This window comes from Chamaea fasciata, unplaced genomic scaffold (genome assembly GCF_029207755.1).
Source record: "Chamaea fasciata isolate MVZ Bird 193981 ecotype frontalis unplaced genomic scaffold, bChaFas1.0.hap1 SCAF_1, whole genome shotgun sequence".
Taxonomy (NCBI): domain Eukaryota; kingdom Metazoa; phylum Chordata; class Aves; order Passeriformes; family Sylviidae; genus Chamaea; species Chamaea fasciata.
In genome coordinates, this window is record NW_027094086.1 from 21,944,593 (window position 1) to 21,972,540 (window position 27,948).

At 35.9% G+C, this 27,948-nt stretch overlaps 1 protein-coding gene across 4 annotated transcripts in view; it reads right to left on the minus strand.

Moving 5' to 3' along the window:
* Positions 1 to 27,948, minus strand: part of VPS13B (vacuolar protein sorting 13 homolog B) — a 430,899-nt gene that overhangs the window by 174,415 nt on the left and 228,536 nt on the right. For all 4 annotated transcript variants that reach the window (XM_066178010.1, XM_066178000.1, XM_066177992.1 and 1 more), the window contains 7 exons: positions 24,502 to 24,722; positions 20,655 to 20,867; positions 12,197 to 12,368; positions 11,059 to 11,173; positions 8,283 to 8,424; positions 6,144 to 6,552; positions 512 to 623 (listed from right to left, as the gene is read on the minus strand). In XM_066178010.1, the coding sequence (XP_066034107.1) occupies positions 512 to 623; positions 6,144 to 6,552; positions 8,283 to 8,424; positions 11,059 to 11,173; positions 12,197 to 12,368; positions 20,655 to 20,867; positions 24,502 to 24,722 (1,384 nt within the window). The remainder of the gene's footprint in view (positions 1 to 511; positions 624 to 6,143; positions 6,553 to 8,282; positions 8,425 to 11,058; positions 11,174 to 12,196; positions 12,369 to 20,654; positions 20,868 to 24,501; positions 24,723 to 27,948) is intronic.

Genomic DNA, 27,948 nt, shown 5'->3' on the forward strand with positions numbered 1-27,948 from the left:
TGACATTTTCACAGAAAATGTGTTTACTGGGAAAGAGTTCCTTAGAAGTTTGCATTCCTTTAAGCTTTGATGTACATGACATCAAAAATCCAACAGTTTGAATATATGTTTACCATTTATATTATTAAGATCTATCTCCTTCTCACTATATGGCTACTGAACACTTTGGAAGTCACAAAAAATTTACTTTCCTCTAAGGTGAACTTAGTAGTAGCTGAATAAAAGAAAGCCTCTTAAAATGTTCTCATCTGTGAGTTTAAACTTCACAATGATTTGACATTTAAATTCTGTTATTCATCAGTACTTCACAGCAGAACTTGATTTGTCTAAATGGATTTGAAAGCCCACAAGTGAAGAGAATCAGAAAAACCTGGTTTTGAATATCAAAAGACTGTATGTGAAAAGTATTTTTACAGGCTGCACGTACCCGTTTTATTGATCAATTAACTTCTCCCAGAATGAATTTTTCTGAGACCATATATGAAAAGCCAACCCCTCCCCTGACACTTACTGATAAATGTCTTTTCTGAGCACAGCTCTACTAAGAGGGTTGTCAGCCTGAGGAGCCATAGAGACAGATCCAATCTTGAGAACCAAAGTGTCTTCTTTAATTGATGGATTAGCTGTAGTTAGGAGAAGAGAAAATATGTGTTTGATTAAAAGTCAAATGCACACAGCAGGAACACTGAAAAGCTATTTCTTTAAAAAATGTACATAAGAATATTTGCTAAGGATTCAATTTTGCACAGGAGCAACATAAAATCAATAGCCCTGCTGTGACAGATAAAGACAAAACTATTGTAATTTCATTTCCCCAGAGTTTTATCACACCACTGAATCCTGGTCTGTGACTTCTCATTCTCCCTGACACTTTTTGTGGGGGGTTTTATTCCAAAATGACTTCAGACATTTTATCACAGATTTTTTGTGATCTGTTTGTTTCCCCAATAACTATTTGCTGAAATATCAGCATGTAAACCACTCTGAATTGTGCACCCTTTTTATTACGGGCCTATATCTTTAGATGTAAAACATTACAGGATATCACAGTATAACCATCCTGGTAGCATTTGGAATCGGCTGCAACACACATGAAAAGTTCAAACACAAGGACTGAAACAAGAGAATCTGAAATCTGACACATATACAAAGAACAAGATGTTATACTGGACAGTAAATTTCACATCAATAACAAAATTATTCCAAGGAGAAAAATCTCTGCTTTCCACTTATCTCCATAATTTTCAAATTTCAGCCACATGTAAAGTTTCTTAGCTTTAAAAGCAGTGGTCATATTAGACAGAAAACCAAAGTTCTGCCCAGAAATAAAATAGCACCATATTTTTTGTAGAAAGCTAACTCTGTCAGCAGGCACAGACAAAGCACTTGGATAAGGTTGTGCCCAGAAGACTCTATATTAAGTAGGAAACTCCAGAGCACATGTGATGCAAGTTCAAAGAGTTCATCATTTGAAGGGAAATGGTTCACTGCAACACCGGTGTGAGATGTAACAAGGATGGACTGACATCACACCTGCTCCCACATCCAAGGAAGTTCTGCAAGACTCTCATATATGAGTTTTGAAAACAAGACTGCAGTAGAAGATCGTTTAAATATTTTACTGAAGTGTAAAATGCTTGGTGTGGTAAGAACCAGCAAAATCTCTACATTAAAAAAAACCGGTTTCTTCGGACCCGGTAATGTCTTGGTGAAACAGACACCATGCTTTGCAGTTAAATATGTATAAAGACATGTATATTTCTGAACAGATCTAAGAAATTATAGAAATTATAAAATTATATTTTCAAATTATTGTAGGGAATACCCCAGTAAGTATGTGGCAAAGTGGGAACACAAGTTCTGATACACAAGTGAGCTATTTAAAAGAAACTCATGTACTTACAAAGTAAAGACAAATCCTTTAGTCCCCAAAAGCAAAACAAAACTATTTACAGATGGTTTGGTTGCAAGAAATAAGATACAACAGTTAAGGTGATGAAAACTTCTATTTTTTGACTAAATCTGAACTCGTATGTTCAAAAGTTAGTAAGGCATTGTACTAAGTACTAGAATACTGCCACTGTACACTTTGGTCTCGGGTATTTGCTTTCCAATACTTAGAAAAGAAAATGGAGTAATGGTATTAAATATACATCTGATTATAACTGCAACTTAATTAGGTGGCAGATGCCTTATTCTTGGGAAATGGTTCTTAATACATCTTAGACTAAGAATTTTAATTTGTCTCTGACACTTAGCAAAGCAAAACAAACACAGGACTACCCATAACAGTTTCTATTGTGTAAGTATTTTAGGAGCTGTTTTCAAGGCTGGGCATGGGCCTTTTGTGTACACTTTATTGTAGGTCAATAAATAAGCCAACTTTAAATCAGAAAGAACCATTAATATAATCAGCTGGTTTCTGAAGTGTCATATGAATTCATATGACGAATTAGTATTTCCATTCATTAACCCATGCTTTTAAAATATGGGAATAATGTAGTAAACAATCACATTCATTGCAGATACTAAAAAAATTGAGGGGAAAAACACCTATGCTACATTTTAAAAACATACAATTTAAGTATGCTTACAACATAATACTGTACATATATTACTTTACACTTACAATATAAGTACAATCTAGGAAAATATTAGACTTAAGTGTTCATAATCTCATTTGATTTTATCCACTCATCTCAGTCATCTTTTTGCTGAGCTAAATACACTATGCTCTTTCAATCCTTTCTTTTAAGCCTCCTCATCTAGCACTTAACATTTGGGATACTTTTCAGCATCCTCTCCACTTTTATCAATACGCAGTTCTACAACAGAAAGCAAATTGAACATGATATTCCAGCATCCGCCATATGCAGAAGTACAGCTACCTCCCTTATTTCTTTTTCCTCAGTCCTCTGTGACCCTCAAGCTGTTTTCAGCCACTGTTTCCCAGGAAAGTCTCTCCAGTCCTGAAGACCCAGTCTGTGTAAACTGTTTCCTTGATTTATAACTTCAGCTTTAGAAGATTTACTGTATTTTCTACAAGCAGTGATGTAAGCACAGTAACCCAGATGCATGGCCTCAGGAAATTCTTTGCAACATTTGCTGATGATAGCAGCAACGGTTTTATATTTACTTTCAGACTATTAAACACCAATTTCATTTATTATTCCCAATTGATGAGTTTTTGTGGGTTTGTTTTTGTTTTTTTTTAGATTCCTGGTTAGCCATTTTAAACTCATTTAACATTTCCACAGAGACGGTATGGGATTGTATTAAAATTAAATACCATGAGACAAAATGTCAAACTCCCTAGAAAAGTCTAAGCATATCAAACTTTTGCAAACGTTTTATCGACTAAGAATTGAAACCACAATGAAGAATGGAAATCAGATGGTTTTTAAAAGTCTAATTTTCCATAAAACCATATTTATTATCATGTAACAAATATGTAATTTTTTATTAACTGAATCCTGTAATATTTTTTCTTTATGTTCTCTGAGGGAGAACAATAAAACTACCTGTCTTAATTTTATTTGAACATTACACTTTTCATTTTACTAGATAAACCTTCAGCTGTCTAAAATCTGTTCTTCCAAGGTGTGTTAAAAATTAGCCTCAGAAGACCAAGATCCCCACGCACAACTTACTCAGCCTGACTGATTTGAAACTTTAAGAGTAAGTGAGGAGGATGTTACAGACCATATGTTATGACAGACTTCAAAGTAGAGAGTCATGCTCATGTGACAAGAATATATCACTTCTACAAATGCAGGACATTTATTCAGTGTGCCGCCTTTTCTTTTTCACTATCAACAAATTTATCACGTCCTTTATAGTGATTCCTGATATTTCGCTCTTAGTACGTACTGGCTATTGTCTTCAAACCAGCCAGATGTGGATTTCTTCTGTCTTTACAAGTTCTTATCAGTTTTTTGCAATTTACAATTTTTAGTTATAGTCTTCTGCTATGCAGTAATTCTTGTTCCTACTTGTCATATATTGCTTTCATATATTTAGTTACCTTTACTTCATTGCTGAGTAAGTGTGGGCTGTTGGCCAGAGCTAGAAATACCACCTGATGCATTAACAAATCAGAGAAAGCAGCATTGCTTATTGCCAACGAAAGAATGCTGCCCTCAAATATACTACTACTACTACTACTACTACTACTACTACTACTACTACTACTACAAAAAAAAAAAAAAAAAAAAAAAAAAAAAAAAAAAAAGTTGATTGGTGCTGCTGCAAAAACCATGAAACTTAAATACTACAAAATTGTGTGGGTGTAGTCAAGCATGCATGTATGCAAATTCCTCAGAAGGAGAAACATGATTTTGGTTATTTCAGTGCTTGTCTACCACAGTTCACTGTGGAAGTTTCAAGTAAACAACAGACTTGCCTTTTTTTTTTTTTTTTTTCCTTAAAAACTATACATGTAAAGTCACAATTAGTTGTGGAGTTTAGGAGAAGGATAGTTTTTGTAGCTGTCAGTATGCACAGCAGAGAACTGACCAGAAGAGAAACTAAAATAATTTTTCTGCTTTTCCTGCAGTGATCACAAATTGGAACACACAAGTCTTACGGGATTGAAAATCGCTCCTAATCAATAAATGAATGAGGCTCTTATGGAGGCATATCTCCAGAAGATATAACATTCTTCTGACCTGACACAACAGAGATGTGGGTCTTATTCAACTCTTGCTCCTTATTGTTTCTAATTTCTATTGTTCTTGATGACAATAAGCAGGTGAAGAGAGAAGCAATTAATTTCATGTTCATAAATAAATGAGACTTTGGGAAAATCTAGGGTGAAAGAAATGAAAGAAGACTACCAATTTTCATAGTCATGCTATTTCAGAGTTTTCCAGTGGAAGAGTGTAGCTGTCTTTCTTATTCATTAGGATAATCTTTAGCATTTTGCTTTAAAAGCACACAGTTTTTCTTCCTACACTGACTGCTTAACCATGGCAATTCTGTTCCTTGCAGGCATTCTTAAGCAAGAAACAGCAAAAGGACGAAGTATTTTTTATAATTTCTTTTTAATGAAGTATACAGCTACAGAGCTACAGAAACATTCTTTCACAAAAGATTTCCTTGACAGCATGCCCTAGAACTCCGTTCCAACTAGAATCATAATTCTTCCTTGCCAAGACAGCCAGTCTAATTTTATCTTCCTGTGTTTTCAGCAATCCCAGTTGGAAAATTGCAGAGGATGCTGGCAAAAAAATGATCTATGTAAATTCTCACTGCGTGCACTTCTTGCAGCTAGGTTATGAGAAAAAATCAGAAGACTATACTCTTAGGATTTTATTGTGTGTTGTACATAATGGTAAAAAAAACCAACTCCATACCTACAGAACTTACATAAATTATTCATGAGATTAGCAAAATACTACTTTTTTTTAATCTCTAGAATTGTGAGAAGTGAATGTACTCCTAGGAGCTGTTACATGGTCTAATTTTAACACCAGCATATCTATTTTTATATATAAAGACTGTAATAGGGATGGAAACATATTTTTACATACAAAGGGAAAACAGTATCTTACAGAACAAATATTATCCATCGATCAGACAGCTATTTATGAACATTTTACACTACCCAAACTCTATAAATACCTGAAAGCTTTTTGCACAAGAGAGCTGGAATAGCTTCAACTAAAACGCTAAACGGCATCATCTGTTGGGCATCATCCTTTAGGTACATTTTAATAATATTTTATAAACTAAATTATCTACTTGCTTTACTACCACATGGTTTTCCAGCTGTCAATGTCCACAAGAGCTAAGGCTTCCTGCTTATACTCCACTGCTGGAACAGGTGTCTATGGAACATTGCACTGATATCAGTGTAATAAAAGCTGACACAGAATCACCACTGCAGAACTCGGTTCAGGTCTCTTTCCACAATTTTTGACCATTCTTTATAATCACATTTTAAATGTAAACTCTGTAGGTACCAAATCAAGGATTAAATAAACAGCTAAAGGAAATTTTGAGCAAATGTGCAGAGAAGTAGCACTAATGTTAGATATTTCCTAACTCTGACCTTTAAAACAGAAGCAATGATCAGTGATTTAACCAGAAGTATTTGTCTACAATACCAAACAGCAAAAAATCTCTAACATAAAATACTGTACCTTCTGCAACATGATGATCTTCCTCATTTTTGGGAAAGAAGACTCTTATTACTCCCGTGTTGATATAAATCAGAGGCAAGTTGCGGGAAGTCAGAGCATGAGTCCTCGTTGGTTGGCCTGCTGACTTCCTTTTCTCCTTCTGACTCCTTGGCAACCTGGCTTGAAAAATGCTTGCAATTGCATTTAGCAAAGGAAAACAAAGGACTACATCAAAAGCCTGAGCAGAGAGGAGGATCTCATGGAGAAAATGAGGAGAACCATCAGTGTGACCTTCTGACAGCTTATGAAACGTTCTTCTTTCATTTCTTGATATCAGTTTGTGCCGGACATTTTTTGTCACAGCTTTGGTGTAAGTGAGAGAAAGAAATCCATGTTGCTGGTGTGAACCATCTAAAAGTTTTGCAGTTGTCTGTTGCAAGGAAAAATAAATAAATAAACTGTTGCAAAAATCTACATGAAACATTCATCAATTACCATATTTCTGGTTATTTAGGATTCTGTATTTTCAGTAGCTTTCTCCAGTCACTTAACAGTAAAAAAACCCCAAACACTTTTCATTTTTTTGAATGCACAGCTTGTCCACAACTTGCCTACACTTCTCTGCATCGAGTCATCTAAAACTACAAATTTCTTAACGTATTCTTCTAATCACTTATGTTTCACAAAACTCACATCTAATCAGCCAAAAAACCCCAATTTTTTGAAGAAACTAAATTTACCAAATCTTTCTTATATTTTTTAACACAGTTATATATTTTGATTCTTCCTTCATTTAAAACATTTGTAGATCTCACTCCCTCTGTATTGTTCCTTCTGTATGTGTAGACACCACCATAGCAGTTAAAATACCACTTTGGTGTTAAGATAGCTTCACCCCATCTCAGCATGGGTGTATAAACCACTCATAGTCACTAAATAAGTACTGCACTGGTTTTGCCTCATCACCTCTGAGTATTTCATGAAAGTAGCTGTGCCACCTGCTAAAGCACATAATTTCATTATACATTGCATTGTACTTTAAAAATAGCAGATTTCTTTACTTAAGACAGATTTGTCTTGCTAAATATGACAATTAAATGCTTAGCTCCCACAAGATGTACAGGAGAATTTCCATATTACCTTTGAAAGCTTTTTAGTCATTGTTAATAATGGCAAAACATAAAAAACATTATTTTAACAATGTGAATAAACATGTTCACAGAATTCTTTAAGATTATTTAAATATTAGCTTTTATCATGTAAGCACAAATGAAAGCAACTATATTTTGCAAGTGGTTGCTTCTTTCAGCATGTTAAATTTGATAGAAATCAATTTAATATAATTTACACATTGTTAGCAGAAGAACATCTCTTGCTTAAACAGGATACATAGTTTAAATGGTGGAAAACTGGAAGCTTTTAAAATTAAATTAATTTAAAAAAACTTAATTTACTATAAGAACTGAAATAAACAGAATAATAGAAAATACTTCCAATCAATTTTCATGATGAAAATAAATCAGACCATCCAGAACTTTCACTAATATAAAATAATTCCATAGACCCACAGATAAAGAGGCCAATGTCATAACACGAAGTTCTTTAAGGATAAAGAGGCAAGAAGAAAATTGCTTAAATATCTCACACTGAGATATTATGAATCAGGAAGTAATCTTCCAAGCATTTAAAATAAAGACTCAAATATGGAATTATTAATTGCTGCATTATCAGAATTAGAGAAACAATTTTATAGGGCTGCATAAAGGTATACTGCAGTACTACCATGTACTTAAATTGCTAAGTAGATATCAGAATTACACGAGAAAATGCAGCATTTAGTACTGGCTTTTACATATTTGGCCTTCAAACGTACTGTGTGTGCTCACTTCTAATATAAATGAATCTCAATGACTTCAGTGGTCTTATTATGTACAAGATTGTGAACCATCAACCCTTGTTCCCTTATCTACTAAAAAATGACACCTCTTATTAAAGGATAAGGTGGAAATAACACAAGTTACATAATCAATTTAACCAAGAAATATATTCAGTACAAAAAAATTAGATGACAATAAATTGATTTAAGGGGTATTTTTTTCTTTTTTTGCTGGCATTTATTAGTGAAAGCTCTGTATTCAAAAATTTCAAAAAGATTCTTACAGAGGGAAACAAGCCAGAGAAGTTACTGAAAGGATCCTGCTTGCTGATAGGTCGAACCAACAAGGTGCGTCTGTTCAGCTTGTCAGTACAGGAAAGGAACACACCTCCATACTGCCCCAGAGACCAAGAATCTTCCCCAAGGCTTGAGGTAATGAACAAGGCATGGGAGATAGGAAGAAAAAAAAAAAAGAAACAAAAAAAAAGTCGCTATAAGCAAAAAAAAATTGTTTACATTTAGCTTGCATGTTTGGATGAAACTGCAAGATAAACCTACGCCATACCTTTTCCTAAAAAGCTGAAATTCAATCAAACAAAAAAAGGGATTAAAAAGGTAACTGTAAAATTTTATGTGAAAGGACAACCTACAGCAAGAGGTCAAGACAAATGAGAATAAAAGTATTGTAAAATCCTGTGTGTAGAAATTCACTTACCCTTGATTTTCAGCAGATAGCTTCAGCAGAATAAGGAGGAGAATGATTACAAGAACAAAGACACTGAATGTAAAGCTGTATTCACATGTTACAAAATCAGTATTATTTAGAAAAAAGTTAGCTTTTAAGTGTTAAAATGTGCCTTGCACTACAGTTCTTGTAACCATTCTTTTTTAACATATAGGAGAATAAAGTGAAGTAATTTGCTTAAGAAGAGTTACTCAGGTAAGCACTTTAGTTTACTACAGAAATCTCACCAAAAGTTTTTCTCTGCATTGTAGAAAAATTCCTTCAAAATGTCCTGACTGCCAATCTCCCCCTGGCCTGGAAGACAGAAAGTTCACCTTGTCTATTCTCTGCTTTTGGTTTTAGTCCACAGAGAGTTACACACAGGAAAAGCACTCCAAATAGATTAGAAAATACAATTGAGAACAGTGACAATTTTGCCAGGTGGAGTAAGTTTTGAGTTTGTTGGGGGTTTTTAGGGTTTTGATTACTTGCTTTTTCCCCCTGAAGTTTGTTAAGACGAGCTGGGATTTCACAGAATCACAGAATATCTTGGGTTGAAGGGACCCACAAGGATCATTTAGTCAGATATCTGGCCCTGCTCAGCACCATCCCCAGGAGTCACACCATGTGCCCAAGAGCATTGCCCAAATGCTTCTTGAACTCTGTCAGACTGATGCTGTGACCACTTCCCTGGGGAGCTGTTCCAGTGCCCAGCCACCCGCTGGGTAAAGAACTTGTTTCTAACAATCCAACCTAAACCTTCCCTGATACAACTTCAGGCCATTCCCTCGGGTCCTATCACAGGAACCACAGAACAAGGATCAGTGCCTGTCCCTTCTCTTCCCTTCATAAGGAAGTTGTAGACAGCAATGAGGTCTCCTCTCAGTGTCCTCTTCTTCAGGCTGAACAGACCTAGTAACCTCAAACCCTGGTCACATGGCTTCCCTTCATGGCCCTTCACCCTCTTTGTTGCCCTCCTTTAAATGCTCTCTAGTAGTTTAATAACTTTCTTATATTGTGGTGTCCAAAACTTCACACAATATTCAAGGTGAGGCTGCCCCAGTGCAGAGCAGAGGACAATCCTTTCCCTTGCCTGGCTGGTGATGCTGCGCCTGATGCATCCCAGGACATACTCAGCACTCCTGCATTGCGACATGATTTTAAAAGATTTTTTTTAAATTAAAACATTTAATTAGCAAATATATTACATACAAACAATAACTGCATTTGTAATTTAGGTAAAAATACAGGAATTGAAATAATTTTTAAAACAGCTCATCGGGAATAAAATCATAAAGAAATGATGGTAACATTGCTAAATTGATACTAAATCTCCTTCCAATAGTACATAGAGAACAATAAGCACTCAATAAGACCTTGCAGACATCGATTCCCAAGTCAAAATGATTTGTGCTTCTAAATATTTTAGTTTTATTCAATGCCAACAGCCGTGCTGAACCTTTTAACTATGTATTTCCTCTCAAGGAGTAACACAACCACTCTATTTTCTCTTAATCTCTTAATCCATAAAGGAATTTGTTGATCTGTACTGGCAAATACTACCCTAGCTGATCAAAGAGTACACAGGCTCTCTCTCTCTGTCAAGACTGTTGTGTTCACGGCCAAAACAAACCAGAAGATGGCACGTGCACTAGAAGATGCAATCTGTCAACAGAACCCTGTGCCTAGGTGTTCAGTGACACAGTCATGCTGGTGTAGCAAATTATCCAGACAACAGGACTTGCAAAGTGGGAAGGCAGACTAGGCCTAGCCACCTACCCTGAATAGACACAGCATTGATGATGTACTGCTTGAGATTAATTACTGAAGTTTTACTTAGGTGTCTGCACAACACTGTGCCATGGGACACAACAGAGGTCATCAGCTTAGCTCTCTTCATTACATTAACTGCTGTTTTGCCTCAGCAACAGATGTTTCTGAAAAACTGACTTGTTTCTCTTCAGTATGTAGGAGTAACATAGCATAAATCACTAAATAAGGCACCCGATAACATATCATGTACCAATATTTCAGGAATTTCCCATTTTGAAGTTAAGTTAAAATGAATTATTTTGGTCTAATCGATCAAGAGAGCAGTAAGCGTAAAAAAAACCACTCTCCAAAATTTGCAATGATTTCTATGTATTTCTATGGAATTAGACCTAATTCTGAGGAAACATAATTGTGATTTTTATTACTTAAAAGGTTAAAATAATTTAACTGAAATTGAATATCTACCTTAAATTAAGTTAAGAATTAAGAAGAAAGGAACTGAAAACACCACCTGCCTTTATCTTTCAGCCTGAAATTAAAGCATCACAACTCGCAGGCATTACCTGTTTCTGTAATGGTCAATATTGAAGCTTTCTATTTTACATTTGATTTTGGTATAGACATCCTGCATATCCACTGAGGCACTGAGATCCTCTAATTCACTGACAATACAGACTTCTGCAACAGTCAAAGAAAATAAAAAATATTAGTTATTAATCAGAAACTTGAAGGATTTTAAGCAAGAAATATATCTGAGACACTATATTTCGTAAACAGGATGATGCTACTTTTACTCAGAGTTTTCTCATAAAGCACTTTTTGACTCAAGTGTCACACTAGAATCCAAATCTTTTTATCCAAATGTATTGAGAAATATATATGGGGTGTCTAGTTTAGGTACTTATAGCATAATTCCTAGGGGAAAACAAATGAAAATAATTTTGCCAAGATATTTACACTAATTACAATAGTTTTCTTTCTCTTGTGTAATTATTTAAAATCAAAGGTTCAAGTAGGTTTTTTGAAAATTAGCCTTTAAAATTAGTCACTTTATTTTCTCACATCTCTGTGGGCTCTGTAAATAGCTAAGCAGGAATATTTCCTAGAAAACAATACTGAAGTCCTGCAGTTTACAGAATCTGAGTTTCTTTCAAACAATTACTGTTGGATGTTAATTCAACTATATCTCAAAGAGAAAAAAAGATAAACTGTGTACAACACATTTTTGTTTTCAACACAGAAGTTGGAACTTCTCAACTGAACCCTGTATTAAACTTCCTTTGACTTTAATGATTATATTATGGTGATTATATTAAATTGAAATTTGAAATTATCAGTATTAAACTACAATGGACTATATATTGACATACACAAAATATATGACTTAATAATATCAAAATGAAACATGATTGTTTCTAAGGAAATAAATGTTGCACTCTACATCAATTAACCAACTTATTTCCAATTTATCTTAATCCTCTGTCCACATGGAGAGGAAAGTTTATGCCAAAAACAACACTGCATGCAGTAACCTAACTACAGTTTATTGCTGTTATTTAAAATACAGCTCCAATCCATTATTTATGCGTTATAGTGTTCAGTAACGTTGATACAAGTTCTGAATAGCTAATACTGTGCTGTAAAATGGGCTGTGCTGCTCGGAATTTAAAATAGTACATTCAGCAGAAAAATGCAGAATACCTGTGCCATTATTTCTAGGATCAGGGGCAAACAATTTTACAGTAATTTTTGGCAACATCCACTGCATCCAAAGGCTGACACGTCCACTTGAGACACCAATATTACTTGTTGTTTGTTCCAATGTAATGGAGTCTGAGAATGGGGAATCATCGCCACCCTGGAGAGAATCACCCTATGGAACAAAAGCAACAACTGAAGGGAAAAAACACCGTATTGCTCTTCACCACTTCTGGCTCTTTTTCTATCTCAACTGATATGGATGCACAAACTATAGAAATACAGATTCCCAAATAGTATATTCAGATTAAGTAATTTGTAACACCAGGAAAAGGTAAAGTATTTTCCCCTTTACTTTGCTAGAGATGACAGACTTTGGCAAAAACTAAATGGTAAAGCTGTAAGGTCTTATGACAGGTCTCCTTGGCATAGCACTCTTGCCTTATTAACTCTGTACTATGGAAACACTATCATCAATTTAAAACAAAGGCCAATAGGAATATTTGGAGATGCAACAGGAAAAGGGATATGGAGGCTTGCACATATCTGAAAGGCAAAGGAATAGTCACTGGAAGTACCAAATGAAGAGCCAGCCAATAAAGCCGTAACACCTACACCATGTACACACTGCATTTGGGTCTTTTTTTCTCCTTGCATGTGCTTCCCTGTAATTTCCTGGAAAAAAGATTTCAGAAAATAATAGCTTTTTGCAAGAATTGGAAATATTTTATTTGCCCTTTTCTAAATATTTCTGTTGTTAAAAAGTGATTGTCACTTGTAATATTCTTAAATGTGTGAAATGTTGGCAAATGAGCTTGTAGAAGCTTCTGTGTCATCAATAATCTCTGTTGATTCCCTAAAATTTTAAGGACTCAACAAAGAAAACAGAAAGATTAATTTTTTTTAGGAGAAGATGACAACAAATGAAAGTTATACCGAAAATTCTGTTATGTGGGCTTATTAGAGCAATGGTGCATGTTCTGATAACATTTATCAGCCAAAAGATCTCGTCCTGCTCCTTTGCTGGATCTTCCAGATACAGAAAGAAAGATGCAAACATATATCTGCTCATCAGCCCCCGGTGTTTACAGCCTATTAAACTGAATGCAAGGGACACATAAGTTACTAATGTCATCCAGAAGCCACTGAATATCCAGGAGCATCTCCACTTGCAACTTCACCATGTGTTGCAAGTTTTCCTCATTCAAGAACAAAGAAAGGAAAAAGATTTAATCACTTTGATCCACTAAGACCAAGTTGTTTCCAAGATTAACAGACCAATAAACAGCCCAAGTCTTATCTTTCATTGAAGGTTTGTGGGAATAGGCATTGTAAATTATGATGAACAACATATTTGAGATTTATCTAATTAAAAGCCAAGATTATTTCTGTGGAAGACACTCCAAAAGGCAGATCTACACAGAAAGCACTACAATTGGACTGAAACCATTTTAACCTGTCAGGCAAGATTCAAAATGCACTTGTTTAAATTTCAGATGTCCCAGGAAAGCTTGCTTTCAGGTAGTAAAATTAAAATCTGACAGTACTTGCTTCATTCTGCAGTCCAAGGCTGGAAAATGCAAGCATGGCAGCTCTGTTAGCAATCTATTTTCTGGATAGGTAGGACCTAGCCCAAACCTAATGACATAACTCATATGGAAGCATTTATGTTGACAAATCACATTTTCATTCAACTCAGGCCTACAATTTAATTATAGGTTTTCTAAACTATAAGAGGACACAGAGAGAAACAGCAAAGGTACTTTATCTGCGTGCAGTAACTTTAACCTCATGATACTTATTACAACTGGGGAGAAAACATCTATGTTGCCAATAGCTGACACAGAGAACTTAGCATTCCAGATACTCACTTATATGAGGAAAGGAAAGCTTGTCCAACTAACCAATGTATGTTTCTACAAAATAACACCTAAACATGAGACTGTAACATCTGGACCAGCTCAACAGATGTAATATGAAGTGCTGCAATGAAAATTAAGATCCAGTTCACTTTCAATCATCTATAGTGACAGTGGCTTTGCGTTAATCAAAATGCATGAAAGAAAACAAGTACATTTCTATTTATTTTTATGTTTCTTATATAAGGCATTATTGCTTACAGCTATGAACAGATTACCTGGAGAGCCATAAGTGACCATCTTCTGAAAAACTGTCAGACTCCTGAGGTCCAAAAAGTATCTGCTCCCAGTCATATTCTAAGTGAGCTAACTTCCTTACAACAATCCCACCTGAAATCCCTCTCCAAGTCATGGACTTACTATGACCCTCTCGCTTTTAGTGTTTGTTTATTCTTCCTCTTCTGCTTTATTCTTACACTGTCTGCAAATTTAATTATTAAATACAGCAGGGCCTGTCTCCTGCTGTGTATCTAATAATATTTAATGCCTACCACAGCAGGACATCTCATTGGAGAAACCTCAGATAGCTCATTTCACTATGATGCATTTAGCTCCCAAATTGGAATGGCACATGGAACATACGCCACCCAAAAAAATGAGTTAAAAAAACAGTGTGACAGAACCTGCTAAATAAATGTTCAGGGCAGAGGTTAACTCCTTTTTCACAAACTGTGGCTTTTATTTCCTATTAGCTTCTCCAGCAAAGTCCTTCCTTGCCTTTTTTCTCCACATTCCCATCTCTTAATACTGTTTGCTAATCATGTCATTGCAAGATATTTCCTACTGCCTCTACAAAGAGCTCTACTCTCCCCAGTTCCACTTAATTATCCTACAAGGCAGCACTAACTGACAGTGACATGAGAGTACCTTTTCAACACTGAAAACAAAATTCAGTTTTCTTCAAGAATGCCAGCACCCATGTCGTTGGAACAGCAAAGTATGGCGAAAGCTGCCTTGGAGAGTATCAGGCCTGCAAGCTCCCCAGCATCTGAAAGGATGTAGGCAGAGCAGTCACTTCTCCAGCGCTAACCACTGTTAGTCCTTATTGCTTCTTGCTCCTGAAATGGCAGGCTCCAGCACTCCATCAGTGACATAACCCAGCCATTTTGCTGTCCTCAACTATCCCTGTCAACCATCTGCAAACACAAGCCTGCCTCCCTTCAACTACTCTGCTCACTTGTAAAGCAATGAAAGGTAGGAGTGAAAAATGTATCCTTCCAAAGTGACAATGCTTTGAGAATCCTATCTCCTGTTTCGACGAGTCTTTATTTGCAAAGTCCTCATTCTTGGAGGACATCAGAGAAGCCTCACTCTATTTCAAGACTTGAGATTTCATGTCATGAGAACGGCATTAGTTCTGATCCTTTCAATTTCTGACAATAAATTCCTTTCTATTTGTTTCTTTTGTATAACATCCACACAGCTCCTTTGACATTGCTTTTCAATAACTTCCCACATCTTCGTAAATTGCCTTTGCATGATTGTCCTAAAAGATGATGCTTCAATGTTGGAGTTTCACTGTGTCTGAGATGACGCTTTTTATCACACCTCACATGCTCCAAAAAGATGGTGCAGTCAACAGTACTTTGGCCAGATGCCTTCAGCAGGGCAGATCTGAAGGAAGGAGCCAGCCAAAGAACTCCCCTGTGCTGAGATCTTCAGATGGATTACAAAGTATCAAGAAATAAAAGCCAATTAAGATAAGGAAAGGGAAAAACAATACTTACACCTTTATTTACAGTTCAAGCCAATGTTCTTGACAATGCTAATGTTCTGTGGACCCATTTATGGCTCTCTATTCCTTGCATTCTACAAAAAGCAATTTTTTCCTTTTTTTTTTTTTTTTTTTTTTAATCTGAAGAATTTTTCAAGTTCTGTTTGTACTATAAACACCCTTCATTTTGCCAAACCGTAACTTACAAACTGTGATGGAATGGGTGGGAATGAGACACAGTCTCCTTCTTGTGTTCCACACACCCTCCCACTTTCCCACTGAACATGTTCCAAAATGGATTTTGAATGAAAATCAACTTTGTTCTAAAATTTTGGCAGGTCTCTACATTTCTGATAGTTGAAAAAGAAGAAAACAATAGCAGATTAAACTGAAAGGGGTACACTTAACAGCCAATACATATTGCCACCATGGTAATTTTTGAATTTTGTAATTGGGTTCTTTTATTTCTGTAATTTAATGTTTTCAGCTGTTTCATGCATTTTGTTAGGATTTTTTTTTTTCACAGAGAGCTATTTTTATGTAGTGGTTTAAGTTTTTGAGTACAAAGATAACTACTACGAAGAAAAGTCACGCTATAATTTTCCCACACTTCTTCAGGATTATTTTTATGAAGATATTGAATAATGTACAACGCCTCTCAGAGAATCAGTCAGTTGATAATTTTGGCACAAGGTTACTTAAAACAATATTTGTGAGATTTCTGAAAAACTGCATTTATAGTTAGAGACATGAACCCAGATGCATCATTAGAAACTGGACTTGCAATTACCAGGGTTTGGAACTCATTCTACCATAGCCTGAAAATTCTAACAAGGGCTTCAACTTACTTGGACTTCACCTTACCCAACAATTCTATACTTGGGCTCCTGCATTCCCACCCAGTATTCCAGGTCACTTGCCCATACTCCCCCTTGGACTGGCAGCAGGTCAGTGTAGCTAAACCTGGGTTTGGCAGTGGTGTAGCAAATATGGACTATAATTGAATCACCCAGTCTGAGCCACATTGCTGAGGCCTTTTGGCCTCAGCACTGAGGCCTGTAGGAATTCTGGCGCAGATAGAAAATCAGTGCCGGGAGTGTGTCGCAGTTAGAATTATAACTTAAGGTGCTAGCAAGGGTCAAAGGGTTTTATAGTAGTTAGCAAGTATAGTAATTGGTGTGGCCACAGTAGCTGCCTTAAAGGGTTGGTAAACAATAAGCGTTTGCATTCTTTCCTGTTCTGTGTGCCAATTAGAATTCACCTGTACCTGTAAACTATATGGAGTGTATAAAACCTGCCATCTCTCACGCAATAAAGAGAGAAACGTAGGATTGATCATATTGGTTGTATCTGCGTTTGCTTTGCCGACTTCCCTTCATTATCGGGGTTTCCCTGCGACTTCACAGCGGCATCCAGCAATGATCCCTGGATGGCAGCCATGGGAGCTGCAGAGCTTGCCAAGAGACATCCCCAGCTGCTCAACACTGTCCCTGTCACAGGTGACACAGTGCTGCCACTGCCTACTTCAACAGTTTAACATCAACATACTACCTACATTTTTCTGCAATGAAAACGTGTAAACAGCTGAATTGGCCCATTCTCTTTGTCAGTGGCAGATGCTTCTTTGAAGACAGATAAAACCTGTTGTATGACTGCCCTTTGGGAGGCAAAAAAATGGAAGAGATTGCATTTCTTCTTAGCCTTCTGTTCACGGTACTGTAACCACAACTATTAGGCAGTCAAAGGGCCTGAAAAACTGATGGTCTGCAGTAGCTGATGTTTTATATTTTTTGCCCCCAAATAAGCTCAAATTCACAGATTTTTTTTTTGCAGTGAAAAACTGAAGTCAGAAGAAAGACTGTGCTCTTGTTTCTCATGGAGTTGCAATTTTCATTTTGGGTTTTCAGCACCCAGCATGTTATTGTTAAATATGTTTATGCATTACTTTTTTGCTCTGTTTCCAGATCTACTGAAAAATCAAGCCAGAGTCAGAAACCCTGAACTATTTTCCCACAACTTCTCATGCCAAGTCCTAAAATATACAATTTAAATTCTTTTACCAATTGTTGCAAATTGACCAATATACTGAGTTTATTTTCTTACCAGAATTTATCTTTGTTCATCAGGAAGATCCAAACATACGAGGCCTTCATCTTTGGCCTGCGTAAAGCTCAGGGATGATCACAGTTTGGCCACGCTAATGCTATGCCTTATCAAAATAACTTCTGCGTTCTTGCTCAATCACTGAGTTTCCCCAAGGACTAAACACTTCTACCACTGTTTGTACTTGAGTAAACAGTAACAAGTGGCCTGTTGTAGTCTGTACTACCTTACCTTTTCCAAGGCAGCGATGGTAAAAATGATTAACTGTTTCCACCCTCCAGTATTTAAGCCTCTCATTCATGCTTCCCTGTCCTACCACCACCCAGGCTAAAAGTCAGTAAGCCTAGGTAGCTTTATCCCCATCAGACCATGGTGTTCACATCAAGTTGTCAGCAAGAAAAGAATTAGACACAGCTTAAAATATAAATCATTCACACATCACATAAACAAATTACCTTTTTTTTTGCTATTAGATATAAATAGTTGTGCAAGTTTGCTTTCTTCTTTTATAGCAAGTCTGTTGCAGCTGAAAGAAGCTTTAAAAATAATCATGTGTCTCCCACAGAGCAAAACACAGTAACAATAAAATCTCAAAACTTAAAAAAACCCACAGCTAAGGGAGCAAAGCTGTTTTCCTTTGACAGATTTCAAGATTTTAAGGCTCAAAACTATAGAAATATATATTAAAAAATACAGTCTTATTAAAAAAACCAAAACCAAAACCAAACTTTTGGAAATTTTCCCCAAGTCAAACTTACAGAAATATATATTATTAGTTAATTACTCTAATAATGTTCCCTGTTCGCTAATTTACTATATTTTATTTAGATAATTTAGAATTTTTAGGAGAAGAAATTTTCTAGCTAGTGTACAGCATCTGTTGAGAATACAAAGAAAACTAAATAAATGACGAAGAATATTTTGCAAAAGGGTAGGCTATGAACACTGAACTTGGACTCATATTACCAAAATAATCTTGGTAACATTTGGATTAAAACAACTACCAAATAGTTTTAATTAATGCTTCAAGTACAGCATGTACTCCAAACACTGCTGTCTATATAGATGATCAAAACCAAATTGTTATTTATAAAGCTGGTGGTTTCTGATGGTAAAGAAAAATTAATTTGATGTGAGTAGTGGGAAAACCACTATTTTTGTGACCATACTGTTTCCTTATTATTATTGCTTACCTTCAATTTCGTATCCATGGCAACATTTTTCACAACTGAAATCACACACACACAGATATACACCAAAACCAAGGCTACTCAAATAATCTAGAAACATTTTAGTGAAACAACTTAAGAACTGGAACTCTAACTCAAAACACCTTTTAATGTCAGCTGCCTCCTAGGTGTGTGTATGTGTATGATGCATATAAAAAGTAGGCACTAGCAATCACCATTTCATTTTCTCCAAACCTGGGAGTTAATATAAACTGCAGACAGGGCTAAACCAATCCTGGCCAAATGTTGAATGTGTATTGCACTCAGAATCCAAATCATTGTATATCTGCCTGTGTTCCAGAACTGTTCTAGAAGGTGTCCCTAAAGTTGATGGGATTATCCTGAGACTGAAAGCCAGCCATTCAGAAAAGTCTCCCTACATTCTAATAGATTTGTGTTAAAAACAATGCACTGCATACATGAGATACTTTGATATACCTTCAACTCTTCTCATGCATTTATGACTCTCTCTTGGAGCACAAACAAGGTCAAGTCGTTATTCTAACTTGTGAACCTGACAGGGGCACTAAGAAAACCACAAATACTATGCCTGTGCAGTTGCACAGCTTCCTGAGACGACCCATTCTACTCTATACCAGCTACCTGGTGACTTATGGCTAATGATACTCATGGGTGAAGTTTAACACGGCTTTCACGCTGGTAAAAGAATTAGCCTGCTTTCCTCAGTAAGCACAGGACTCCTCCCCCTGCCTCGAATATTTTACAGTCTCAGGCAACACAGACATTATGATCAGGTACCAGATTGCTGCAGGCGGTTACACAGTGTTATAAATTAAGGAAGCAGAAATACACAAAACCAAGTGTCCAATCTTATATCTGAAGGTGCATACCCAAATGCTCATGTGACAGACCTGCAAGAGCACTCTGAGACATGGCCAGCTGAGACAGGGGAATGGACTGAGCCTCTGGAGTAGTTATCAGATGGCACAGTGGTATAGGTGTGACTGGATGGAGGTGGAGTGAGCACACAGCCAGGCGCAATGCCAACCTTGGAAGCCTTCACAGCCCAGTACCTCTCCTGGTTGCCAATGCAATTTACTCACAGCAGCTCTCTACTGAGCCAGGCATCAGAGTGACTGGCTGACTACTTGGAATGGCTCACGAGCAGCACAGGTATTTTCCAAACAACACTTACTATTCTACTAATTCTGGACTTGAAAAATGACTTAAGCTTCTTGACCTGAACACACGCACCACAGCTTTCTGACACATGATAATACACACTCATTTCAAAGAGAAACAATACAAACAAAAATAAATATAGGCACAATACAGCAAATGTTTTCTTTTTTTTCTCTTTCTTTTGTTCCACCAAAATGAGTAATAAAGTACTCTTCATTAGTTTATTGGGCAAAGTTACTTTTCACCTGGACTCTACTACACTTTCTGATTTTTTTGATTCTTCTTTGACTGCACACAACTACATCTTGTAGGTCAGAATTCACACAACACATTTTTTTAAGAAATAAAAATACCTCTGTAGTGGTTCCAATGTCAGCAGATGGACTGTATGTGCTGGTATCTGGTGGAATGGTACCAACACTACTCTTAACTGGAGAACTAGGAGGAGCAGGACCTGTCATGGTTTCAGTATAGACAGAAGATACAGATTGATACAGAACTCCTTTCCTCTGAATTTTATTCCAGACTTTACTTGTGATCTCAGCCAGTTCGTACAGAAGCTGCACCTAAAGGAAAAATTAAAACTTAATTTTAGGATGAAGCTTCTCTTAATGAGGTGAAGGAAAAATCAAAGTCCTTCACTGAGACTTATAGCAGAACTGAACTTCTCACCATTCATAATGTTCTAATAAGCAACTACATTGCAAATAGAATACTTAGCATCAGTTACAGTATAGTGACTTTGACAAAAATAATATGTGCTTTCTGTAAACATACGATACATAGCTCAAAAACATAAGCAGTAACATGGTCTTGTAAAACTTTTACTAACATAAATTTTAACAATTAAGCAAAGGTAATTTATCATATATTTCATATGTATAGACACAGCCTCTAGGAAAAGGCAAATGTAAACTTCATAAAATATTAACAATGCAAAAGTAATCATTCAAATTGTATTAAAATAATGATCCCACGCAGCATGTGAAACTGATCTGGCTTTGGAAGAATACTCACTACCAAACTCCAACAGTCTCCTGGCATATGTCATTCCAATATTCAGAAACACACTGCTTAACTTGCACATTGTTTGACTCAGTTCTAAGATATTTACACAAGATTTTGTAAATAGGCATTAATCATGGAATTTGTATGACAATATATTGGAACATACTGTATAAAAAAAAAGGTCAGTGAAAACTGAAAATAATATATAAGCAGATTCACAGCTGGATACCATACCTAACTTGCCATTATAAAAAATTGAAATTCTCATATTTATAAGAACTTTAAGCCTCAGGACACTTCTGCTCTATGAAGCTGGCTTCTTATGTGGGCAGAACAGATGCAGAAAAACACTGCTGTCAATCTATATTTGATATGAAACAGTACTTGATTTTGTGCGTGAGAATGTGTGATGAAGTCTCAAAGTACATGGTGCAGTCCTTTCTTAAGAGGTGAAATGTTGGAATTTTATAAAAACCTTCTTAATTCATCTTGGATTTTCTTATGAAGTTTCAAGGTTTACACAGAACAGGTCATATAATCTTTTGACAGAATTTTCCTTAGAGGAGATAAACTTCACAGTACATTTTTTTCCTTCATACACGGAGGAAAATCTACAGCCCAACAACTCTGGCTGTGATGAAGAGCTCTTTCAGTTATGCTCAAAAGTATTTTGTGTCTGTAGCACTCTGATAGGCACTGGTAACCTTTAAATTGCCAAATTCAAATTCCTAAGTTTTCCTGAGCCTTTTCCATGTAATGCAGGAAGCTCAACTAATGTAACTAACTAATGTAATGTCCACCCAATTGATTGACTAATATAACAGTAACTGGTGTTGACAATTTGCTGGCAGAAGTATCCCTAGAAATTTAATAAGATACAGGCAGATATCCAAATCATACATGCTTGCAATTTCCCCACATCCCAATTTTTTTCCAAGAAACCAAAGGACAACTTAAGCTAAATTTGTTTTAATGAAGCAGGGCTTTCAGAAAATTATTTATGTTACTGTTCCTAAAGGCACACTAGTAATGCAAAAGAAGGAACTTGTGTTTATATATATGCTCATATACAAGGTGAAGAGGTTTGTCATCAGTTAATCAACTGAAAGATTTAAATCTTACTGGGGTTGCAGTAGTCATAATCATTAACGCTAGTAATTACTTATCTTGTCAGGGAAGCTTTTTAAAATTGTTCAGGCTAGAATCTTTAATCTCTGAAATAGTGGCTATTTCAGAGAGCAGCAGCCATATCTCTGAATATCACCAGCAACCACCCAACCAAGTAGTATCATCAAAATACTCTACCCTGCCCTGAAACTAGGGACAAAACAAGTTCAGCAAACAAAAAGGCAAACTTTCATTAGAGGGAGATGATTTTCACAGAGTTATGTTAAAAGGTAAAATATACCAAAAAGCCTCACAATAAACACTAATTAAAACAAAAAAGATGGCAGGTGTCTACATGTAAATAAAATTTGAAAACTTCAGATAAAGTCACATCTTTGGTTATTTTTAACGCACGTAATTTCATTCCATGGGTTGTTACTGATTTAAATGGAAGGATTCCTTTTTCTCTTGTTGGTTGCATGTTTTCAAATGCGTAGTCTCAATATTTTACAAATACATTTCTGATTATATGAAAAGGGCTGGTGTAAGTGTAAGGCCTCTCTCCTTTCTAAGTATTTTTGAGCATATATAATAATTATTTTTAGAGCACATCATTTAAGAGAAGAAAAATGGTAGGACAAAAAGGATAACTGCCAGTATTTGTTAAAAAAGGCTTCCCCCTCTCACTGCTTCCACTCCCTCCTCAGAGAAACCAAGCATAATTCAATAAGACCCCACTGACTACTTGGCAAAATCTGTAAAGCTCAATATGTTACAGTATCTTCTATTTTAAAAATAACAAATTACTACAAAATTGAAAACTACAACCAAAGACAACATCCTGGTAATTTTGCACGCTGGAAGTATCTGTTGGCTTTACGACCATTAGAACACGGTTTAATAATAAATCATAATAGTCATATAAGTATAATACTTCACCCTTCCTATCATTTAAAAAATTCACCAAATTTCACCTAGTTTAAGGCTGTCATCTATAGAAAAAATACAGCCTGTCATCGTAAGGAATCAAATTTCATACTGTGAATTTATAACTATCAAATGCTGTTTATGGAACTGTATTTTTCATCTTCTATCATTCGACGTCTGGTTAAAGAAGATTGCCTTTTTTTCTTCCCTTAAGGACAAGTAAGGCATATGTAAAGGAGAAAAGACAGTTCAAGAACCTTTAGTAAACTCAAATAATTTGTCCGCATCCTTTCAGTCATTAGCATACTTCAGTAAATTAGTAACATCACAGTGTACAAGGACACCTTTTAGGACCATAATATTTGATCTAATATTCCATACTACAACTTCATTTCAAAATTTCACTATGCGCATAATATGATTTATATGGAGCTTAGAGTTTCAGTTTCTTAGTGGAAATATTTTCTTACAGTTTGCAAAATGAATTACTCACACTTTATTTGGAATGCTTGAAAAATATGGCATTTTTCTATTTTCTTTTTAGTTCTCAACTCACATTTAGGTAAGACTTGCACTTATAGCAGTGCCATTCCACTTTTAATATTATCAAACACCTACTGTACTTGAAATTTGAGCAAACTAGGTCCAAGTCATTGAAACACAAGGTGTACTTTCTGAAAAATCTAAAAGCACCTTTTCCTTTTAATAAACACAAATGAGGTGGTAAGTTTTGTTTATATGCATTAATCTGTTTTTTCCTCCCTTTACTGTAGGATACCATTGCTTGCCTAAAAAACACTTTATGTTGAAAGAAATGTTAGTTCCACGAAAATGTAGCAAAAAAAATTACATTAAACCACTTCAATATAGGAATCCACAGTGACAGCAGAACAGTATCATAGCATTCAATGGTACATCTGCAATTCATTTCACTCCATCAGCCAAAAGATGCAGTTATACAACAGCTATTACATTTGGAGAAGAGTTTAAATTACAGAAGTTGAGGGAACTTCAAAGCAAATCTCAATCTAAGCACCTTGATCTTGATGACCCAGTTAAAAAAAAATTAAGACAGACCTCTTCATGAAAATGCAGATCAATGGTCCTTAAATCAAGTTATTTTTAATTTCCTTTCATAAATCTATTGAATGTACCAACCTGCGGGTTGGAGCATTTTATTTCAAGGGATTCAAGGTCGACATGGAGGCAGACGACAAATGAGTGTCTGGATTCTGGCCCTGAAGCAAGCAGTTTCTGCGAAGTCACAGCTAAAGTAGAAGTACAGCCCATTGGTTCTACCAAATTAAGTGTCATTTGTTGTCCAAGAAGAGTATATACACTGAAATGATGCAGACTAATTGTCCATGGAAAAGCATCACCTAATGATTAAAAAGAAGGGGAAGCAGTTAAACAGTTGCCTAATAAAAAGTAGGGTATTAATTACACAAAATTAGCAAAGGCCTTATTCTAAACCACCTTAGAAATTAGCAAGTGTAATCAACAACCACTAAATTGATATCAAACTGTCATAAATACAATTCAACCATCATTTCCATGCTCTACTTCATAAACCTAAACAATAGCAATAAATTTATTACAACTTCTAAAAACTGAAATCCCCTGGGAATTTTAACTCCAAACTGTGAACAAACATGTACAACATAGTCTTTAAAGAAATCTGTTTTATATAATTTTCCCCAAACTGAGGAATACCCAGAAAATACTCCCCACTTTTTTCAGCATATGGGTGCAGTTCAGAGGCAACTCCTTCTATTACATACTTATATCTATTTACAGGTTTTAATACTAAAAAAGTGACTTCTTTCCTTTAAAATTCTACAGGTTGCATCTCAACACAGTAGTGCTGCAGAGTGAAGCCTATTCCAATACTCAGAGTGCAGCTCTTTCCACCACCTCACTTAAACTTCTTAGGAACAGAATGGTAATGGATTTTCTAAAAAAAATTATTATGAGCATACACTTAGCACTTCATTTCTTATATTTAGGAGGAAGCCTACCCAGAGAGGTTCTTGGCATCCTACCAGGAATCGTTATCAGGAATAATCAGTGAGGGAATTGGCAGTGCACAGCTGAACAATAAAATGCCTACAGCTTCCGTACAATCAATTTTCTTTAGGCTGTCAATAGATGAAACATAAAAGTTTCCAAAGCAGGATCACAGAACTATTCAGGTAATTCCTTAAAGGGCCAACAGGAACTCCTTTCGGTGAAGGAAGATTTTCAACAGCTCTACCAGCTGGAGTTGAGAGGAACTGAGCACACAGATTACACGACTTGAAACAGAATCCCTGTGCTAGGTTGACCCTGGCTGAGTGACAGGAACCCACCACAGCTGCTATCACTCCCCATATGCAGTTGGACTAGGAGAGAAAATATAACAAAAGGCTGGAAGACAGGGAGAAATAATTCACCTGTTACTGTTCACGGGCAGAACAGACTCAGCTTGGGAAAGGCCATCTGGAGCCGGTTGGAACTGGCTTTGTTGGACATGAAGAAAGCTTCTGGAATGTTCTCACAGATGTCAGCCCTACAGTCCACCCCACTACCAAAACCTTGCCATGTAAACCAAATACAATCTCACATATTGAGATCCAGAGCCAGACCCCAGAGAAAAAAAGTTAGGCTCTGGGAGAAACACTGAACCAAAACTCAAAGAATGCTCAAAAGAAGTGAGGAAAACAAGGCACCGGAAGATATGCGGATAATTCTGTTTTACCTGAAATAGATACGGGGTTTTGCTCGTCGGAAGTATAAGGACATGACAATATTTCAGGGGGCCTGTGGGGTTTCTTTTGTTTGGTTTGTTTTCTTTAAAGAAAGTCTTCATCCCATTTGTCAAAATTCCTACTGCAGAAGTTGGGCCCTTTTGTGACAACTTGAACAACATAGACTCTGTGCCCAGCATGTGAATTTTCAATCCACCAGGAGAAACTGCCTGTCCCAATATGAAATAAGGTAAAAGCAGCTGGATGCAGTGCCAGATCCAGACACAGCAGCTGGTGAGCATCCACAAACCTCAGCCATGCCTGGAACATCATCTTTGCAGGGAGAACAGAGAAGGAGAAAGAGAAGGAGGGAAGTTCTCCTTCCCATAGGCAATTTCAGAAAGTTATGTGGTGTGAGGTTTTATTTTTCAAAAATTTGGCCTAAGTCATGGATAAAAAATAGTCCAAATTAATCTAATACCCCAGAAGCATGGGAGCCAGTCTTGAGAATCAGGGGAGAAAATGGTACCCAAAAGTACACTGGACTGGGCCCCTTGGGGTCTCATGAGACAATAAAAATTTCAAACCAGTGTTTTTAAACAATATATGAAGAGCGTGTTTGTTGCCTGGTGTGACCTACAGTCAATACTGCCCTGCTGAGAAATCACAACACTAAGAAATAGCACCAGCTGTTAACTGTGATCATTTGAAGGAATTAGAAGAGTTTAGAAATTAAAAGAAAGTTTAAAAATTAAAATTCATTCCAACATCTTTTTACCATATTATTTTAGTAGGACTTCTATTTTTTCTTCCACAGGTGGCTTCAGCAATATATTTACATGATCAAAAGTACGTATCAGAAAACTCTGTGTCTCATCCTAAGAACTGAAAACTTCAATAGTTTATTTTGAAGCTATTACATACTGAAGAATTCAGTACAAAATGACTTGAAAATATTTTCAAAAGGTTTGCAGATTAAAAATTTTGAAGCAGTTAATTTGTGTTTTTCTCCAAATTCAGTCAGCCAAGAAATACAAAAAAAAAAAAAAAAATTGCAATAGATGGAAAAAATTCAAATGCAAAGTCAACTCCAATCATATGTTTCTAATTATTACATATGAACTTCATTTTTCCCTTTGACCACCACAGTAAATTAACATAGTAAATCAACCACAGAAATTAACACAAATTAACATAAATTAACATATTTCATAGATTAAAAAGAAATAATATCTAAGAAAAAAAATCAGTAGTAGCTCTCCTAGACTGCACACAGTATCTACCTTAAAAGGAAAACAATGATAAAGGTTTATCAATTTAGAGAAAATGTTGAAAAAACACTGTAGTAAATATACAGTGAATTTACAGCTATAAAATTGCCCCTAATGTCATCAAATACCTCTTCTTCAGCTCCATATACACTGTGTGCCTGTTCTAACACTTTACTGGAACTGTGCACCTGATAAATCCTTGTTTTGTTGTTGTACCTATGTCTTATTTGTTTTCCAGAAAAAATGTACCTTCATTCTTTTGCCTATTTGTTTTGTGAAACTATTAAAAAAATTAATTCAAAGCATCTAAGCATCAAAAGCAACATTGCCTACAGGATTTTCCCGTAATTTAAAGAATGATTTCTTGGCAGAAAGGAAAAGTCCGTGCCACATTTAGCAGAATTTTCTCTAAGTTTAACCTTCCCATCCATGTATACTATTATTTTGTCACCTAATTGATGAAATTCTGAAATATTTTAAGTAAATTGGGAAAACTGGAATTGCCTTCAGTGGAACTACAGCACACCCAACATTTATTATGGGAAGATTACAAAATATACACATGAAAGCCCCCTACTATGGTTGAAGATTCTGGTTAATTCCCGACC